The sequence below is a fragment of the Dinoponera quadriceps genome, unplaced genomic scaffold (assembly GCF_001313825.1).
Source record: "Dinoponera quadriceps isolate SergipeBrazil2010 unplaced genomic scaffold, ASM131382v1 scaffold113, whole genome shotgun sequence".
Classification (NCBI taxonomy): Eukaryota; Metazoa; Arthropoda; class Insecta; order Hymenoptera; family Formicidae; genus Dinoponera; species Dinoponera quadriceps.
The window spans coordinates 3,021,108-3,035,906 of NW_014554899.1; the positions used below are offsets into that span (position 1 = coordinate 3,021,108).

The window sequence follows — 14,799 nt, forward strand, 5'->3', positions numbered from 1 at the left end:
CGGCACCATCGACGGGCCATCTGAAAGAAAGGAAATCAAGCGGAGAGAGAGCTGGTAAAACAAGCATTCTCCCGTATTCCGTGGCCGCGTTACGTTCTCTAAGAGATCCGCGCGCGCCAGCAACGTAACCCCGAGGCAAATTCGGACGGAGGCGATTCCGTCGGTACGCGGTATGCACCCTTGGGAAATTGAAAACCACTTTTAGAGAATGAGACTTCCCTGCCAACAAGCTGGTCTGCCGCAATCATCCATGTGAGACTTTTCCTCCATTGTGTCCGGGTGTGGCTGCAGGTCTTCCGCGCGACGTCGCTGAAAGCCTTTCTCGCTCTTTCTCTCTCTTTCACTCCTGCTTTTTTTCTCTATCCTCTTTGTTTTTTTCTTTTTTTTTTTTCCTTTTCGCTCGTGTGGTTTTTCCTTTTTCTTTTCTCTTCGTTCCTTTTTTCGCTCTTTTTATCCCCCGGGACAATGAACACGCTCGTACTCCGGAGACGAGTTCGCGAGTCGAGGCGCCGATGATCGAGTCTGCGGGAGAAAACGAGGTGCGTCCACCCCGGCACCAACTGCTTGCGAGAAAAAAAAAGTGCGTAACTGTCCCGAGGAAACACGACCGCCGTCCGGTCGTAAGCACACCTCTCGCGTACCGAGAAAACGCGATTTCGGAAGACACGGGTCCCGCGACACCGACACACCGATTGTCCGTTCGTCGACCGGGAGCGAACAAGGCTCGTTTAGCTGCACACCCATTGACCCCCCGCCGACCGATCGTGCCAATTTTTACGGTCGATTAATCATCCCTCCTCGGTTTAATTAAAATAATAACGAGGATAATAAACGACTGCGAAAGGGGGAGAGCGATCGACCCGCGCGAGCAACTTTTCCAGGGAGAAAACGCGGAACCAGGGCAAGAGGGTCGGAGGACAACGGCTCCTATTTAGGTTTTGCTTAATGAATCGCGAGCGAGCGAGCGAGCGGGCGAGCGAGAGCGCCGCCAACGATCATCTCTCCTCGTGTCACCACCCCCGGGGCTGCGGTTATTACACATGTGCGATATCTTCGTCGATCGACGATAAACATCGTCTCGCGGACAATACGCGCACTGTATTTTACGTACGTTGCGAGAGAGCTAAGAGAGACAGATTTGACAACGGAAGTGGACAACGACATTTCATCGCCTGGCCCACACACCTCCCAACAAACCCGTCGTAACTGTTTTTGCGTTCCTTTTACTTGTTCGATTATATACATATATATACGCTTTTTTTTTTCTATCTTTCGCTGTTTTCTATGTATAGACGTATCTTTTCAGGGACTCTCAGTGTAGCGTTTTTGTGTAGGGCAGCAAAACAGCAGCGGGGTTGATAGCCGGGTTTCGTGCAGCACAGCTTGTCAGCAGGGTGGTGTACGTGTCATTCGTAAGAGATATATATTTTCTCAACTACTATCTTATTTACAAGGACGTGGCCACGTTCCATTCCCGGTCGGCCCTCTTCGCCGCTCCGGACGGTACCGGCTGATCGGAAAACGCTCCGATTAGCGCGAATTAATTCGTTAATTAGCGCAAATTATGCGATTCAACGTGTGATCAGTGCACAAGCATTGTATAATTAATAAACTCACTGAACATATATCATAAGACTCCTCGCAAATTGTGTATAATTTAACGTGATTATAACGCGCTTGATTAATAAATCATTCGATTTAAAATGCTATTAATTTCGGCGCGTGCTCCGATTATCAATGGACGAGATATAATCGCACCACCGATAATAATGCGGAAAGAAGAAAAGTATGTATATATACACACACACATATATATATATGTGTATGTACACACGCACACACACACACACATATACAAGTTTCCGCGAAATTCGAGAGGAAATGGAGCGTGCACGTGGCTGCGAAAGTACTTGTATTCATTATGACCTAGGTACCGAACAGGTGATTGGTGTATTGCAACTAGTTCTTTGCACCTGGGTAGCTGCGATAGGCTGCTAGAAAGAGAGAAATAGAACAGTGGTGTTTTGGTGATGTTAACAAGAATTTTGCCTCGTGTACTACTCTCTACTACACTACAGAAACGGCTGAACATCATACAGGAGATGTAAAATATGGACGAACACAAAAGCGACAAACATGGGACGAGGACCGTTTTTGTACGATCGTAGGGAGAAAATTAAACGGTGATCAAAAGTAGTAGTACTGTCAGGAAAATCAGGGGTAGGCAGGTGGAACAATTCATGGGGCTTCGAGGAGGAGGAGACCAAAGTAAACGTCTCTATGATAGCTGTGTGAGAGACGATGATGTCGCGATTTGCCGTGCGCCAAAAAAACTCTTACCAAGATACAAGTTGAGAGGACGAACGCGCGAAGAAGGTATGCGTGCGTCGTTCTTGTGAGCGATCGATAGAAAAGTCATTGTTTTGCAAAGTTTCGTGCATACTATCAGCTTGCCGCTGTGAACTGCAATTTCAGTGAAATTCGCGAAGTTCCAGTGCGCAAAGTTAATTCTTTGCGAACACGCCGGTATAGACGCGCGGCACACTATCTTCGGCGCTCCTTCCCTCAATCGTAATTAAGATAAACACGCGCTCGGCGCGTCGTTATCGAGGAATACGGCGAATCATCGCACTCCTGGCACAACTATCATGTAGCACGAGCACTGCGCAACAATTGGCCAATATTATTGCACCATCGTTAATCTGTCTTCACGCGCGCGCGATTACGCCGTAAATATCCACGGCGTATAGATCGCGTATATATGTCGGCATGTTACCGTAGAACACACGATACGTGTTCAACAGCGTGTGAAGCACGTAAAGGGACTATTGCGATCAAGGGTGAAGCCCGACGACGTATACACTCGACGTAGATTGGCGAAAAGCAGCGCAGCAAGGAAAAGCTCCTTTCGACGCAAACCCAGGAAACTGAAAGAGAGGGTGACGGTAAACGTGAAAGAACGAAGAAAGAAAGAGGCTGCGTGACAGAAAGAGAGAGAGAGAGAGAGAGAGAAAGAGAGAGAGAGAGTGAAGAAGGTATACACGGAGCGAAATACAGAGGAAGAAGAGCGAAACAAGGTGAGAAGACGGAGAGGGAAGGGGTTGGTTAAGGTGTGGGAGGAAGAAGGAACAAAGTGCGGTCGAGGGGAACATGCGTGCACTTCGAGTCTTTTGTTCTCCGCGAGCGATATCCTCGGCTTGCACAAAAGACTTTTCGAGGGTATCGCGAGAAGCATCGATGATACCCTCTTCCTTCTCTGTTCGTACGGATCCGGAATTTTTAAACTTTCGTCCGTTCAGGCGTATCGCTTGATAGAGAAAAGTACAGTGGGACGCGGCTGATAATCGAGCGATATAACGGAGGATGGAAAGAGATAGAGTAAGAGAGAGAAAGAGAGAGAGAGAGAAAGAGAGAGAAAGAAAGCGGAAATCGATGATTATTGAGAGTAATAAATGCGGATCCAAGCAATTGTGAGTATCGAAGAGAAGTTATGTTCAGATAGAAAAGAAAGAGAAAAAAAGTAGAGCAATTTCTTTCCAAGCTTGTTAGGCGGAAGCGCGACATGTCTTTTTCTTTTGCTATTTTTTTTAGACTCAAAAATAATCTCTTCGCGTTATCAAGAGAGACGAATTACGTATTCTTGATTTATTTATACATACCATAACGAAGGCTTTCTTTGTGGTTGCAATTAGTTAATTAATAAAATTCAATTATTGTCTATCGTTTCGGGTGAGACGACGAGATAATACCTCGGTAAAACAAAGTATCCGTGCTCCACCTCACGGATTTGACAAATAACTCGTCTCTCTAGACACACATTGAAACAACAGTGAAACTCGATACCGCGGTACACGTCCCCGTCATTTTCTCTTTACGACAAGCCACATCAACACCACTGTACTTTATTATCGCAGCTCAACAGTGAAAAGGACAGAGCATCTACTTTACTCTTTCTGACATTGACCAATTCTCAGCGGAGATAATTAAAAAAAAAGTGTAAAAAAAGACGACACACTTGCATGAAGCACACGCCACATGGAACGATCTGCGAGGTCGAGGCTGGAGAGAAAGAGATAGAGAGAGATATAGTAGAGTAGAGGAAAGGAGAGAAAGAAAGAGAGAGAGAGAGAGAGAGAGAGAGAGAGAAAGAGAGAGAGCAGAAAATAGAGAGGAAAAAAGATTATTTGTCGTCGCTTGACCCATTAATATCGAGGATTTTCATCGAGTTCAACGTCGCGTTAACGACTCTACTGCTGAAATAATTTTATCGAGAATACTGTTTCCGTTTCCACAGCGCATTTTCATTTTCTTTATGCAAACGCGCACTGCATGCAACTAAATAATGTTGCACATTGTTGACATTTCCATGAAATAAATTCTGTCGCGAAAATGGCCAAAAATTTTGTCTCAACATCCATTCATATTCATCTCGGAGTTTGTTTAATGGGACAATCGTTGACACAGAATATGGCGAAGAGCGTCGGTATCCAGCGACAGGAACTGTACGCAACGACGCGAAATATTTCTTTCTGAATTCTATCACAGATTGACATATCCTTCTGTTCCGTCTCTCTGACACTTAACGACATGCTTCATTTTATTGACGAGACACGGTCCTGTCGCAATCTACCGACAATCAGAATGGAGAAGTAGAAACAGAACGGACAGTTTGGTCGTGTGATGAAGAAAAAACAGGAAGGAATGTACTTTCTGTGTCGACTTTCTGCGGAGACCCAGAGAAGATTCGACGAAGGTAAGTAAGACAGCGGACTTCGTTATCACGCAAAGAAGAAAATACTTGGACGAGGTACTCAAACCAGTCGTCAAGTTAGATTACGGGGAATTTGGGAGAGGGACGAAACCAAAACGCGCAAACAGAAAACCGGCAGAGTAAATACGAATTGGGAGTGATAAGAAATAAGACGTAATCGTGATGAAAGTTAATGTTACAGAGAAAAAGGAAGCAAGAACGTGAGAAATGGAAGTAGTACAGAAAGAAAGAAAGTAAGAAAGAAAGAGTAAAACAAAAGAGATAGAGAAACAGATAGAAAGAGAGAGAGAGTATAGAGAAAGAGTGAGAGAGAGAGAGAGAGAGAGAGAGAGAGAGAGAGAGAGAGAGAAAGAGAGAGAGAGAGAGAATGCATTACCGCAATGCTAGCCCGAGATTGTGCGGCCTTAATGTGGGCTTGAAGGTGCAGAGGGGGGTGGAAATAGCGGCAGGGGTCCCGATTGCATCGGCCCTTGACAGCGTCCATGCAGACCGTCACAGAGCCGTCCTCGTTCGCCTGCACCGTCTCGAGGGGGTGCGCAAACCGGCACTCCGTCTCGCCGCGTTTGCACGCCCCGCGTTGAAACTCGCGACATACCTACAGCAAGAGCGAACACGCATGGCATGGCACTCTATCTATGTGGGCAAGGGGGGTTTGGGGGCTAGGCTCGGGGGGGTTGGGGTTGGCTGGCTTGGCAGGGCCGGGGGCGCAAAGTCAGAGGGTGGGTCGTTCGGTCGATCGATCGATCGGAGGTAATAGAGGATAACGGGGTGAGGCGATTGTTCAAACGGTCGCTGGCTCTCCTTCGATTACGATCGCACATTATACTGTCCGATGGTTGCTTGGAGCTAGACTGACTGGGTAAGAACAGATGGAGGTACACAGAGAGGAAGAGAGAGAAAGAGTGAAACGGTGCTCGTGAGATCGGTTGTCCCTTGGTGGTGGTGAAAGAACGGTGACACCGTGACCTCGTGACATCGTATAACGCGGATTCTTCGTTGATTCGTGTTCGACGATGTGTTAGGTCGGATCGTGTGGGAGGCAGGATTTTTCGGACGATGCTTGGAAGAGGCTGATGGTATCATGCTTAACGTCTTATGGGGTGTTGGATGGAGTGTCTTTGGAATGGCTTCCTCGGCCACTTTTACGCTTTTCTTTCACGCTGCGTGTTACAGAGTAAACGAAGAGACGGGCTCTCGTTTAGATGCGTAGACGCATGAACGCGCGCAAACCAGCTTAGATTAGAAGTGTCGCGGCGTATTCGGTGAAAAGTCGCGCGCGGGATGCACTGTGTCGTTTAAACCAGGATAATTGAGAAAACAACAAAGCAGACAATTGGAAATTATCGTAAGCGTTCGCGTAAGACCGACGTGAATCTTCTTTCATTGTGTGTGCGTACGTGTGTGAGTCGTGATCGTACGATGCGTGCGTGACAGGAAGAATCTCGCGGAGAGTCGAATGAAAGGGAGATTCCGGACTGATTCGCGAGCGGGATAGTAGGTGCGGTTAGCCGACACTGAATGGGAAGTAGAGACTTTCGTGAACAGCAGGTTACACTGAGGAACGTTGGCGTTAACGGAGTGGGATCTTTCTACTTTGGCGAGGACGAGCATTGGCCGTGGATACACGTTACAGAACACGTACACGCGAGAAGTCGATTAATGACCGGCTGACGAGGCAAACTGCTTCAAAGCGCGCCGCTGCGCCGTAATTTTATGGCGCCTTTAAAAGCTGCTCGTAGAAAAAGAAAATTAAAACAAAAGGGGGAAAACAGAGGACCCTCCTCCTCGTCGCGAATTGACTTAGCTGTCGTGACTGCGTTACTTCATTGGGTAAACAGAGTTCTTCGCGTCGTCGGGCGAGGACTAAATCATCGTGCGAATCGACTCGACCAGCCTAATGCGCGTTAAACGTGACCCGAGTGGAATTTCGGGAATCCCGCTAAAATAGATAGATCGTATCTCGAGGCTTCTGTACGAACGCTCGAATCAAACAGGTCTCGGAAATTGACTGACGTCGCGTAAGAAGCGATTCTGTTAGATTAACGCGCTCATAACTACTTTCCCGTCTAAAGAGTAAATTTAACCCCCGCGATACACAGTAAACTTTCAGTCAACACGACAATGCGGTAAGAGTATTGGAGTAGCGATAACGTGTATCTACGGTCGACACCTGGCCGCATAGAGACTACTGCTAGGCTTTTAGTGTGTATGGCAGCCACAGAGCTCGTGCCGAACCTGGCGAAATGTACAGGCGGGACTACGTCGTTCTTCTTACACAAGACGGATGTATACAGAGAGGCAATAAAGTATTGGCGTGTGAAGAAGTAGAAGAATAAGAAGAAAAATAGAAAAAGAGAGAAACAGAACAGAGGAGCGTATAGGGTGGGTGAAGAATGAAACGCAGGAAAAAAAAGAGAAAGAGTGAGAGAGATATAGAGATAGATAGATAGAGAGAGAGAGAGAAAGAAAGAGAAAAAAGAGTACAGAAAGAAATGAGAGTGAAAGTGTAGAGCAACGTGTAGCTAGCAACTGGATCGAGTGATGCGAAAGAGCGCTCCGTTTGTGAACTTCGAGTCTGTTTCGGGGGAGGTGTTTAAAAAGAGCCAACCCCTGACATTCCATTCTTTTTTGTCGGTAGTCCTTCTTCTTTCTTTGCCTTTTCTGACCGTTGGTATGCTAGCCTAAACATTACTGACACGTGAGTAACAATTGTTTCTCTACCGAGATCTTCGCCGCGCGGGGAGGATTCTAACATAGTAAAAAATCTTGCGCTAACGGTCCACTGAAATTTTACACATGTTTGTGTATTTTTTTAACACATTCCCTCTATATTAAAGTAATACAAAATTTTAATGGACCGTTTTTAACATAAAATTTTTTACTACGCAGTCTCTGTCGCCCGGTCGTTTTCTTTTCCCGCTCTGAGGCTCGAAGGTTCCGCGACTGCTTTTCTCCCCCGGCGAGAGCGATTTACGCTGCGAATAGAAAAGAGCCTACTTACCGACGTATAACACGGACACACTCGCACACACCCCCCCGCGATTCGCACATCCGGTGGACGGTGCGAAGTCATCATCGCTATTACCAGAACGCGTTAATTCCCGCCGAAAATGGCCGCGGAGGGTCCGCGACCGGTCTGCGGCCGGCTGCGTTAATTTTAGCCTCAGCAAGAGAGACCGGTTGCTTACCAACGCCCAGAAAAGGGCCAGAAGTTAGATAATTCTACTCTACCGATGGGAGCTGGATAATACCGTGTTCAAATCTGTCAAAGCGGCGGTAGCACGCCGTTACTCGGTGCACCCTCGCCCCGCCCAATAAGGTCGTAGGACAACGGGGGTTGAGGTGTTGGTGAGGGGAGATTTGGACGATGATCGGAGGGGGACACAGGGGGAGTAATACGATAAATGCCTCCACGAGCATCCTCCGGTGTATTATCAATCGGGTTAATACGCGCGCGTATTAAAGGAAAATCTGCGCATGCATCACGTACCATTCCCAGTGCATTCTCGCCGCGCCTCCCGTCGAGAGAAGTAGCCGGGTCACTCTCGAGCGAGAGAGAAAGAGAGTGAGAGGCGCACTCTCGGACAGCCGTACTTGCGCATTGGATCCTTCTTTGAGATACGTGTAGGCAATAACAATCACGAGGAACCGAGCAAAGCGCGACAGAGAGAGAACAACCGCGAGAATCTCTGTCGTGACGAAAATCAAGCCGCGCGTCTATCATCTCTGTAAAGAAGCTTCGACAAGTGGCAATCGACTAATAATTCGCGCGTCTCCGAATGTCATGACAGCGCGCTTCGGGCCGGCAGATCTACTTCTCTCAAGGCACGAGACTCAGAGCATTCTCAAGAGTATACACCATGCATGTTGCGGGCTTTGAATTCTACAGGCTTCAAGCGCTCTATTCTTGATCGAGTGGTAGTAGTAGTAGTAATAGTAGTAGTAATGGTAGTAATAGTAGTAATATGTATAAGCGCTATCCCCGCTCGATTGAATCTCTTTTCCCCGCATATCGGACGAATCTTTTTCTCCCGTGTGCAAACACACCGTGGCGCCTGCACATCGGAGGCATTCGCGTTCAACGTGGCGGGATAATAAGCGTAATAGCGCATTACGAGCGTCACTTCCGCGCGCTCACGCGAAGTGCCGTTCGCAGTGTTTGCGTTACTTTCGCGCGCGAGCGCCTTGTTCGAGCGTGTTAATTCCAGTGCACGCACTCGGCCGCTCGAGTGTGAGCCGCGGGGTTAAAGTGCGACGCTTTGGGCAAGCTGGAAAGCCCGGTTAGGAAATGCACATGTACGTACATTAAACGGTTAACGAGAGAGAGAGAGAGAGAAAGAGATACACACGCACATGTATGCAGACGACACACGGGCCGCGTGCAAGACAAAAGACACAAAGTAGCTTGTGTAAAACAGCTACAGAGAAAAACGTGTGGGTGTATGTTTGCACGAAAATCTGTAACACGTGTGTGTGTGTGTGTGTGTCTGTATGTGTGTATCATACGCGAATCGTTACGAAAAAGATAGTGCAGTTGACACCGCGACTAAAAGAGTGAGAGACAGGTGCGGCGAATGGTCCTTTTGAGTTCCTAATTAACGACGGACCGGTCGGCAAAGTGGCGCGCGCTGTGAGAGAGTCAATTTGAAGTAACGCTCGTAAATTTTCGCCCAAGGAAAATTACGTCGGGGCGAGCGCGACGCGTTTCGCAGCGAGAGAGAGAGAGAGAGAGAGAGAGGGAGATTCTCGTCTCGCTGAGAAACGAGGAGGATGTTTGAAAAGGGCAGAATTATTTTTGTTTAACTCGCGTTCTCCAGAGAGGAACGCGAGATTACACCGGGAGGAGATCACCTTCGTGTCGTAACGGAGAGTAGCCTCTGAGATTTAATTAATATCCCGTTATTTAACGCGCGAGGCTTGCAATTAATTAAGAAAACGGCTAATTACTGTCTTTGAATCAGGTTGCGCTCCGATCGATAGTGACCCGTCATCATTTCAATTAACGTTAACATTTCAAAAGCTTCTCAAGCGCGAACGATTGAATTTCGTACGAGAGTTGCGACGTACGCGAATTGCTATCTCCTCGCCTGCCGCGGATCCCGACGTTTACTCGCGAGTCCGTATTGCAAACGAAGATTCTCCATCGGGGGACTTTCTGAAACGCGTGAGAAAAGCGACTCGAAAAGCAGCATCCCGGCGAAACGAGCAGCGACGCCAGCGATCTATGTCGCGCGCGTCGTCCTCGCGCGCGACAAATTCGATCTGATATCGCTTTGTTAGCAACCATGAAAGACGCGAAGAAAATCCTACTGTATCGCAAAAAGCGCACACATGACGCTACAGCAGCTGCAGAAAGAAAAATCACGAAAAGAGAGGGCTCAGAACTCAAAATTTTTGGAGAACTGTGCACTGTGTGTCTGTGTGTGTTTGCATGTGTCATGTGCATTTGTTTCCTGTATGTGTGTATACGTGTATGTGTGCGTGTGTGTCTTTCGATTGTGTGTCATCGGTCGTGCTTGTTCGTCGTGTATACGTATCTGTCTGTAGATCTGTGTATGCATGAGAATACGTCTGTGTTGTATATATAAATATATAAATATATATATATATATATATATATATATATNAAATATAAAAAATTCGCATGCGATCGCATAATGTAAAGCACCTCCTCCTAGCTGTAAAAGTAAACACATAAGTCGCCGCTCATGTATTACGACAATTAATAGAATTAGTAAATAAGTGATGTGTTTGCGGTTGCGACAGAACAAAAAAATCATAAGATACTCTGGCGCTGAAAAATGAGACACACAGGTATAATATGTATATACTCGTATATAGAGATCGATACTCGTATATAGATATAAGACAGAGATATATATGTAAATATATGTATGTAAATATATATAAATATATATGAATAGTCGCAAAAAATTATATACTGCCGAGATATACACAACGTAAGAACGTACGAAAAGCTGTAAAGAGCGCATTAGCTTTGTGCAATTACGGCGAGTTGACCGTGCACGCCAATTTGCCGTCGTCGGAAGCGCAGGCGAGCGGGCTTTCTCGCGTTATACTCCCGGAGAGGAGTCGAACCACCGGCAAACGAAATCACCGTCGCAGTTTCGCGCTTTTCTCCTTGCCCGCGCGAACAAAGGCCCGCGCTCGCGCCCACCGACGGAGGCGCGTCGGCGTGAACGGCCGTTGGCTGGCCAACGAAAGTAAAATGGTATGCGTGTGTTGCGCTACGGAGGCGGAAATCAAATCGTTTCGAGACGCAAGAGAGAAAACAAAAATCCGCAGAGAACGAAGGGGGGCGAGAGAATAAGAGGTGAACGAAATCGTTACCGGAACGGCAAGATTAATAAGAAGATAAAATAGAACAGCGGGACCACTAAGTTCTTTTTTTTTTAAGTGCCGGCCTGTGGAAAAGAAACGATGCAATATGTACAGAAACACAGTATAGCAGCTGCTCTGTCGCGGCGCGTTTGGTCTCGGGATGTATAATAATCGAGTATTGGCAAAGTGAGCGTATGTAGCGCAAGAGTCCGTTAACATCGAGTAAAAAACAGTCGAAAAAATTAATGGACATCACTACTCGTCATTCACTAAAAGTCATTCGCCACTACATATTGTATGAACGTCACCGTATATATTGCTCTCTACGATTCCCTGATTGGTCAAGCTTTTCTGGCGGCGTAAAGGCAAGCACGCGTGATCAACTTCAAGATATGTGATAAGACATCGCTAATGAAAAGAAGAAAAAAAAATTAGTAGCAATGAGACAGAGACACGTAACACGACGACTCAAAGGAAGGGAAACGGTAAGATCTCGTGAATAAAAAAAAAAGAAAATAACGTAATAACTCTGTCATAGCGAGATGTGATATTCGTTAATGAGAAGAACGACTTTGGCCAATCAAGGTTTGAAGATATTAATATACTAAACAGCGAAAATCCAAACACGTGTTTGTATGTTGATATTAATAACATTATATAGATATATATATATATAAACAGGCAGCAAGCAATTAATTCAAAGAGCATTAATGACACATCGTCCGGGGGAAGACGTAGATCTTGCGATCTTTCTTTCTCGCAGGTGCAGGGGTCCAAGGGAAAGTGAGGAAGGCGTCGAGATGGCCAGACAGGATGAGTTTACGAGAGAAATGGGCGAACTTCAATGTCGTCGTCGATGATGGAGAGGGATATTAGCGGCGAATATATAAAACGGAGAGTACATAAAAATCCTCGCGTAATGATTATGCGCAAAGATTACGCGATTGATAGCCGATCACTTAGCACAATCCCGAAATCGAGTACCTCGTTTTCGTATACGCAAGACTATTTCTCATTACAAAGCGGAGTGTGCACTACGAAAAAGTCCGTATTCTCAAAAAGAAGAGGAGAAAATGAACAAATCAGAGTGAATACCAGTTCTGGGCGTACGTAATTTCGCGCAAGTTCGTTCAACCAAAAGAGCAAAGGCAACGGAAAAAAAATAAAAAACAAAAAACAAGAACGACAACAGAAAAACTAATAGAACAAATGAAAAAGTAAGTAAAGAAAATACAAGAAGACTAAGATAAGACATACAAAGCACACAAAAACTTTCTGGTCAGTGAATTTGTAAGAATACAATAAACAGTCTGTGCATCGTTTTCAGTTTCAATTATATTTCTTTTATTTGAATTCATCATCAATAAATTTCACGTGACCCGAACTCAGCGCAAGTCATCGTATATAGTACATCACAAATAGGTATTGTTATGATTACTAATTATCATCGTTATTGTATGTTACCAAATATTATAATAAATATTACTGTAAGACCAATCGTAGTTAGTTAATAAATCGATTGTATATCTCTCCGACTTCTATCTGCAATATTTAATTAAACGACATTACATTGCGTATATTCCTTACTCTTTTCGTAAACGTTCCTTTTACTTAATACGTAAATACGTGAAATCGGTCATGTACTATCTCGGATGAGGGATAAAGAGAGAGAGTGCTATTGTTCTCACTATAGTGACGGGGGGATGAAAAAGAAGGCGGCGGAGGGAGGAGAGGGGAGGGCTCAGAGTCAGTGCGAGGACTCGATGTATGTATATGATGAGGATTGTAAAACTGATCGAAGGGGAAAAAACCAAGAATAAAGAAGAGAAAAATCTCGAGGTTCGCGTGTTGCTGTATAATTCGCACCCGGAAGAAATAATGATCTCTTTTCGTCCAGGCTGGAAATTAGGTCGCGCGAGCGCAAATTAATCCTTGCTCATCTCTGTCGTATTCGCGAGCGGTCGGTCGAACTTGCAGCTATCGATCGCCTAGATATAACGTATGCTCGGAGAAAGAAAGACACCGTGACGCGCGTAGTGCCCTGAAAAGATATGCGATCCAGAAAATCGCGATATCGGAATTGTTGCGGGTGAATTCAAATAAGTGCTTTACGGGTTTACATTTCTTTTTTTCCCCTTTCGGCATCGCTGCCGCTCTATCGGTTTTTCTGCGATACAAAATACAATTAATTAATTTATTAACCTACCTACTATGTACACATATCACTATGTGCGTATGCATGGATGGACCGGCGCGTGTAAGCGTCATGTATCTGTATATGATTCTGCATACGTACATAAATTTAGATCTCCCCGGACGCCGCGGAGAGCGGCGTCCGCATTGCAAAAGTCACGTTGTGCTTGCGAACCGCGCGACGACTCTCGCGAGGGGAGCCCCCCGAGAAAGAGAGAGATAGCCCGTCGTTCGTGAGTTCGTCGGTACTCGCGATTGAAACGTAACACGCCGGTAATCGTGCGATGACGAGAACACTCGTCGGTATAATAATCACATACACAGACACGACGTACAGGCACGTAAATAAGAAAACCGATCGAATTGAATTGATGCACGGCTGTACGTTAGTCATACTCGGTCGTTCCTTCGTCTTCTTTCCTCTCCGAATTCGCTTGTCAAACGAAAACGATTGCGGATGTATTTGAAATTTCAATGCGCCTTGATCGCCATCCTTCGCCATCGTTGCCTTCGACTACGCGGGAAATGTGTTAACGCTAAAACGCCCGAATCCGTTGGATCGTCAATTTATATCTGATATTTTCACGCAAACTTCTCTTCGCTGCCAATAAAATCTGACGGTGGTTTTAACTCGTTGTTGAAAGAATCACTTGTCGTGAATGATCAAGGAGCTGAATATCGCGAGAGTACGGACTTAAACCGCATTTGCGACTTGCATTTATTGAGACGTCTCGGGGTTTTTGTGCTATTAACCGGTGTTAATTCTGAAACACTCTGCATTGAAGAAGCAGTTCGCATCTCTTTTTATAAAGAAACGAGAGGCTCTCCAAGTAGGAATCTGTAGAATTCAGCCGTTCTAGCGTCAACCCTCTCATTTCCAAATTACCTCTAAATATCGAGAGAGACATTTAAATGTATTCTTACTTACATTTAGCGCTCAATAATTTAATAATACGATTTATTTAAGTTCGTGAAATTACTTTGTAAGTTTCCTTAATTCGTTGCTATTCGATTACATTGGGCATCGAGAGAGTCGAATCGCGACGTAACTACTACGTTCCGCGAGAAAGTTCACCCTTATATCGGAAAATAAAAGAGATTTGCAAGATTCCTTTCTTTTTTTTACTTTTAATTTGAATATTCCCGGCGCATCGACCCGCCTTACGACATCGCGCCGGGGACGAAAGAATTGAATTCGTCTTCTACGTCAAAGTAGTCCGTTATACTCGTGAGAAGTGCTCGCCGAGGAACATCCCGCCGACGGATCGGCGCGAGTTTTATCGCGCCGATAACCACGACTCGCCGCCGTATCCCGATTTTACTCATTTTCCCCGCCTCGCGTAAAAACTGCCTCGCGAAAGCTGCCCCGTGAAAACTGCCTCGCGAAACTTGTTAATTCCGCGAGTGCCGCCGGGCGAAAGGGGGAACGAGGGGTTGGAGATGGCGGCTCCGGGGAAATCTGCGAACTCGCGCATTAGAAAACTCCGGGGGGG

The 14,799-nt window shown here is 45.9% G+C and overlaps 1 protein-coding gene across 9 annotated transcripts in view; it reads right to left on the reverse strand.

The window, feature by feature from the left end:
- LOC106742511 overlaps positions 1-14,799 on the reverse strand; it is a 435,221-nt gene that overhangs the window by 15,960 nt on the left and 404,462 nt on the right. For 6 of the 9 annotated variants that reach the window (XM_014615502.1, XM_014615496.1, XM_014615497.1 and 3 more), the window contains one exon: positions 5,148-5,366. The exons of the other annotated variants lie outside the window; for them this stretch is intronic. In XM_014615502.1, the coding sequence (XP_014470988.1) occupies positions 5,148-5,366 (219 nt within the window). The remainder of the gene's footprint in view (positions 1-5,147; positions 5,367-14,799) is intronic. 9 annotated transcript variants of the gene reach the window in all.